We start from the raw sequence: 6,082 nt of genomic DNA, 5'->3' as shown, positions 1-6,082 counted from the left end.
ATGTGCTCGACAAAATGGATGTATTTATGGATTATGATAAGTTTTACGAGGCTTCAATAAAATGATTTTTTAACAATAAAATCTTTATTGTTTTTCTGTCATAAAGTCCAGCCAAACCACCTCAAGTACTCATCTATGAGCGAAGAAGTGTCGGTCTCGTCTGGGCCCTTCTTCTCAGGATCCACACATCAGACACTCATCTCTGTTCTCCAGAGAACACACCATGGCTGCTGTATTTCTCTCCTTTTCTTCTTCTTCTTTCGATGACTTCTCCTTATCTTTCAACTTCTCCTTATTCAGAGTGAATTGGATTGGATTAGCCGCTGGTCTTGTCCTCAAATAATACATCCCAGTCTTCAAACCCTACAAGGGAAGCAAAAACAACCATCAGGAGAAATAATTTGTACAACTACTAGACACTCAAGATGAATGATTAAATAAGTCTCATAAACCAGCTTAAACTCGCTTCTAAACCTGAAACTTTAATCTCTGTCAAAAATGCCCAGAGTGTGCAAATTACACAGCTGTTACCCCTAATATAGGCTTTCTCTACTTGGGAAGGTCTCCTTTTTCCTCCCCTCTAGTCTCTATTTTGTTTATATGCATATGACTTCTAACCTGGCCAAAGTTTAACATGTCTGTCTTAGATTATGAACTATTCAGAAAGTTAGACCATGTGTCTGTATAACAACAGACCGAGTACGTCAAGGATAAGAAAGATCACTTAAGAATAACAGCAGAGAAATAGGAAGGAAGAAATTGGAGAAATTGAATGAAGAAAAAAACAACACAACTTGATGAGTAACTTATGGAGAATAAAGGAAAAAGAGGATCATAGGTAAACCCAAGGTTTCAAGCCTAGGAATGATTTAATCCTAAATAAAACAAAATGGCCTGACTTTAAGATATTGGATCAACATTTAATAGGTAGCTAGATTTCCGCCACCAACCTGCTTCCAGCCGTAGAAGTGCATACTGGTAAGCTTGCCATAGTTAGGCTCAGCAATATGTATGTTCAGGGACTGGCTTTGATCGATGAAAGCCCCCCTCTCCGCTGCCATCTTGAGTACGGTTTTCTGAGAAATTTCCCACACGGTCTTATAGAGTTGCTTCAGGTCATCCGGAATCTCAGGTATGCTCTGAAGAAGGGAAAACAAATGGGTATCACTCCATTGCTTTTAAAGAAAGCAGCACAATTAACGGAATAAAGACCCAAGGTTCCAGCCTTGGTTCTACTTCCAGCCAGATCTGACCCTGCGATTCAGTATCCTGTAACATGGTGCTTTTCTCAGATTTGCCTCTGGTTTAGAAACGAAGTATCACTCTGGTGGTGTGACAAAAGTATCCATGTTTAACTGATTTCTGGCATGGTTTAGAAATAATGAAGAGGAAAGAAGAGTCAGAATCAAGCAGCAAAAAAAAAAAAAGACCCTTATGTTTTGCGGAAAATACAAATAATCAGGGCTACAACTCACAGGGATATGGCCAAGGAATGCAATGAGACAAAGTCCTTTAACTCTACTGACTCAATTTGGAATCAGTAAAACAGGCTTTCTTAGGTCTAAGGTAACTTGCATTAAAACAGGGCTAAAGCTACAGTTCCAGTCAGCAGAACAAGAATCTGCGCTCCCAAGCACCCCAAGGTTTAGCCAGAAGCCTCACCTCTATCTACAACTTGAGTCTTGAGTCTCAACCGCAAATAACTTATTGTTAAACACATCTGTGAGTGTCTTTTGGGTTATGAGCCCTCAACCTCTACTGTGTGCTTGTTAGTTTAAGTCCGACATCTAATTTCAGATTTTATACCAGCAGTCTTCAAACCTTATTCCCTTTCAAGCCATCTACGGAATTGTTAAAAAATACTGATGCCTGGCTCCTACTTGCAGGCAGAAAAGTCGGGAACCACTGCTTTGTATTAGTGCACAAGCAACAGAAAGAAAAGGCTACCTGAATTTGTGTACTGTCCTAGCCAAACAATGCTTAGGTACTACTACCACACTGAACAGCCACTTTCTCTCTCCACTGCCCGCCCCAATGAGGATGCACTGCATTGTCCACCTCATGCTGACGGTAACTCCTTTTCATCCTGTACCTGGATAGAGCCATTGCATGCAATAATCTGGTTTTTCATCTCTTCATTCCACAAGCCCCGCTCAGTAAGATCTTTCAGTAAGTGGGGATTCACAATCTGAATGGAAAGACAGAAATGATGAGAAACAGTTAATAACAAAGACTTACCCAGAATCACAGGCCTGAGGCTTAAAATACACTTATTGTTTGATAAATACTGTTTTTCATAAAAATGAAAGTTCTAACTAACAAAACAAAAACTAAAGTCCTTTAAGAGCTTGATATTTTGTTATTCAAGAAATCTAACACGGCATTTGCAAGTGACGAGGATCAACACTGCCCAAACTGGGTAAGTAAGTGTAGGTAAAGAACAGTAAATACGCCATGACCGCCAGGAGAACAAACACATCCGTGTCGGAAGAAGCACCAACAGACAGAATGCTGAGAAGCAAGGATGGCGAGACTTCATCTCCTGTCCTTGAGGCATGTCAGGAGGGACCAGCCACTGGCGAAGGACTCTTGACTGAATATGGACTGACAGAGTGGCTGCAACAATAGGTTAAAGCTTAACTGTGAGGATGGACCAGGACAGGGTTGTGTTGTTCTGTTGAACACAGGGTTGCGTGGGTCTGAACTGACTCAAGGGCATGTAGCACAATGAGTCGCAACCAACTCAATAGCACCTATCGAGTTAGAAAAACCTAATAAATAGATGGTTTTGTTTTGCTTTTAATTTTTAAGTGAAAAACTGCCATCGAGTCAAATTTTGACCCCTATAGTACAGGGTAAAACTGCAACTGTTTATGGAGTAAAAAACCTCAGCTTTCTCCCGAGGAGCTGCGGGTGGCTTTAAACTGCTACCTTGCGGTTAACAGTCCAATGCATACGACATGAACTGTATCCTGGCCAAGCCTTATAAAACGTTTATTCCACACTATCCGGAAATTTGTAATTAAAATGCTTTTAAATGTGTGGTCCCTAATCCCAGAATAGTCATCAGAGGACCTTAAAAACAAAAAGAACAAACAAAAACCCAGCACTGGTTCAATCTACAATAAATTCTGAATGATAATCACTTCTTATCACCTACTTAAGCATCTAAAGTAGTATATAGATCATGACAATTATAGACTGGCTAAATAGCACGTGAACTTTATTATTAAGCTTCTTTCATACTCAATCCCAAATCATTCATTTTCAACAGACAGTATATGCTTATAATGTACTGAGGGAGAAAGATGGAGCTTTCTACTCCTGCAAAGAGTAAGTCTCTGAAACCCACAGGGGCAGCTCTACCCTGGTCCCAGAGGGTCACTGTGAGTCGGCACTGACTCAATGGCAATGAGTGAGTGTGTTTGTTTGATAAGTAATAAAATAATATAGGAGAACATTAGAGATGAAATAACTCATTTTATCACCAGATTTGCCTCCAAGTCAAGAAAAGGAGGGCATCCTAACCCCGTGTGAGCATTTGCTGCTAGCATCAGATTCTCTTATCTCACCTGAAATTCTCCTGACAAGACTCTGCGAGTGTAGATGTTGCTGGTATAAGGTTCAATGGACTCATTATTCCCCAGTATCTGAGCAGTGGAAGCAGTAGGCATCGGGGCAATAAGCAGACTGTTTCTCACACCATACCTAGAGAAAAGGAGATTAGTCGGTGCTGGTCATACGGCTACAGTCAATCAGCAAGGCAGCTGCTTTAGGTAATTGGAGTCAGTGCAGGTGCTGGGGCATCACACATGTATTTTTGAGTCACGGGACAACTTTAGAACGTCACACTCGAGGGATGCAATCCCATACTATGGCTGATAAAGCTCCCATTCTCAAATGCCAACTCCCCGAATCGAATGAGCACAATTTTTATGTGGGAAGTCCTCACCATAGCACAGCCTACACTGCGTGCACTGTAGCGCAGCACTTGGTACCGTAGTGCTTCGTTCATTGTCTTGCCCAGGGAGGCTCTCAAATCTCTTTAGAAGAGTTCCCCACTTGTCAAGGCACACACATCGCACCCTCACTCTTTCCAAAGAGATCACTCTGCTAGACCCCTTCAGGAAACATAATGATGTGAAAACAATCAGAATCTGACACACACTGTCACGATTCTTCATTATCCTGTGAATAGGGCATCTGTCTGATTTCCTCTGTCACCTCTTCAATTTTAAGTTCTTAGGTTTAACTTATTCAGTACTGAAGAGGGTGCTTAAGGAAGAAAACACTGTCTGAGATAATGAGCAAATCTTCAAACTGCCTCAGCTTATCCTACAAAGCTCATCCTGAGAGATACCCTTATCTCTCTATATAGCATTGTTCCTGACCAGGCAGGCAGCTTCAAATACAAGTGTACTTTTATGTATCCGATAGAGTTGATGAAGGCCGTCACTCCCTGCACTACAGATCTTACTTAGTCTTAAACTTCTCAAAGACAAAGCCTGATGATTTGCTTCGTGAACCTTCACAATGAAAAGTCATTGAAAAAAGAAAAAATTCTCCAAGACAATGAGCATGTTATTCCTGCTATTCTGTATCTATGGGCTCATGCAGAGCAATGTATTCTTACAAAATTAGCCATCTGAGATAAATCCGGGCCCACTAGAAGACAAATAAGTCTCAAAAGCTAAAATAACACCTAGCATCCAAAGAACCAGGATAAAAGCCCAAACCCTCCTGACCTCAGAGCTCCTTTATAGCTCTTCACTTACTTTGCGATCTTCTCTTTGAGAAGTTTCCAGTCCCACAGGTCGGTAGGAGTCACATTCCACATGTCATACTGAAGGATCTACAGAACAGAAACCACCCAAATGTATGTTACGTCACTCTACAGCTATTTAGATCTACGACAAAAAAGCAAACGACTATTTGACATCCAAATCTAAAACTATGTATGGAATACAAAGTCCAGAAAGTTTCCTAGACAGACTTCGTGTAGCAGTACTGATTAGAAGCAAGCTAAGAAAACCAGGTAAGGTCTTGCCCCTACCCCAGTTCCCTGCTGAGCCTTCTTAGAGGATCAATATCACACAAACCAAAATCCTATCATTCTTGAAAACATGTTGCTAGGATCTATGCTCTTTTACTGTAAAAGCAATAATCTGATCTCAACTTTCGTCAACTGTCTTAGATCTTCCCCTTGATCTATTTGTTTACTTTTCAAAACATTTTCAAACAATTCCACATTAGACTTCCTAAATAGTAACAGCCATGTCAGAACTGAAACTAACATCTCATTTTAAGCGGGGAATCATACTGCTATTAAAGGCAGTATAAAAGGCAGAATGCTAAGAAGGCCCCCAAGAGTCCCACCCCTGGTGTACATGTGACAGAATCTCTTTCTCTTGAGTGTGAATATTATCTGTGAATATGACACTGCCCAGATCTATGACAAAGGAGAGTTTTTCATGTTAATTAGGGGCCCAAATCAGTTTTTTAATTGACTTTAAATTAATCAAAAGGTAGATTTTGATTAATTAAGTCAGGGCAGCCCTGACTTAATCAGATGCAAGTCCTTAAAAGAGGCACTAGGCCCTAACCGAAAGGAAAGACTGCTTCTGATTTTGGAGACGTAAGATAGCACTTTTTTATCAGCTGCAAATAAATGAAGTGGTGATCTTGAAAGACAGCTCTCAGCCCTGGCTGACACCTTGACTGCAGCCTTGTGACAGCCTGAGTAGATGACTCAGCTAAGCTGTGTTTGAACTGCTGACCCATGGAAACTGGGAGATAATATGTGTATGTTGTTTTAAGCTGCTAAATTTAGCAGTAGAAACAAATACAAACAGCATTGCTTTTAAGTCATTTTAGCAATGACTAGTTATAAATAAGAGGTTATAATAGAATACTCTGTACTTCAGAGGGCAAAAATACTATTGGCTTCTTATGGCTGGTTTAACAAGTTACCACAAACTTGGTGGCTTAAAACAACAGAAATTTATTATCTCACAGTTCTGGAGGTCAGAAGTCAAAAATCAAAGCCCTTGGTAAAGAAAGCTGATGGTGTCCGGCTATCAAA

General features: G+C 40.6%; 1 protein-coding gene across 1 annotated transcript in view; it reads right to left on the bottom strand.

Annotated features, from left to right (window-relative positions):
• Positions 1–62: 62 nt before the first annotated feature.
• RRM1 (ribonucleotide reductase catalytic subunit M1) overlaps positions 63–6,082 on the bottom strand; it is a 46,440-nt gene continuing 40,420 nt past the window's right edge. Inside the window, exons 16-20 of the mRNA XM_045293188.1 lie at positions 4,776–4,852; positions 3,573–3,708; positions 2,093–2,188; positions 951–1,139; positions 63–363 (exon numbers count right to left, since the gene is read on the bottom strand). Of these exons, the coding sequence (XP_045149123.1) occupies positions 175–363; positions 951–1,139; positions 2,093–2,188; positions 3,573–3,708; positions 4,776–4,852 (687 nt within the window). The 3' untranslated portion in view covers positions 63–174. The remainder of the gene's footprint in view (positions 364–950; positions 1,140–2,092; positions 2,189–3,572; positions 3,709–4,775; positions 4,853–6,082) is intronic.

The sequence above is a fragment of the Echinops telfairi genome, unplaced genomic scaffold (assembly GCF_000313985.2).
Source record: "Echinops telfairi isolate 266 unplaced genomic scaffold, ASM31398v2 ScPeMD7_1713;HRSCAF=2227, whole genome shotgun sequence".
Classification (NCBI taxonomy): domain Eukaryota; kingdom Metazoa; phylum Chordata; class Mammalia; order Afrosoricida; family Tenrecidae; genus Echinops; species Echinops telfairi.
This window is presented reverse-complemented; position numbering and strand designations above follow the sequence as displayed.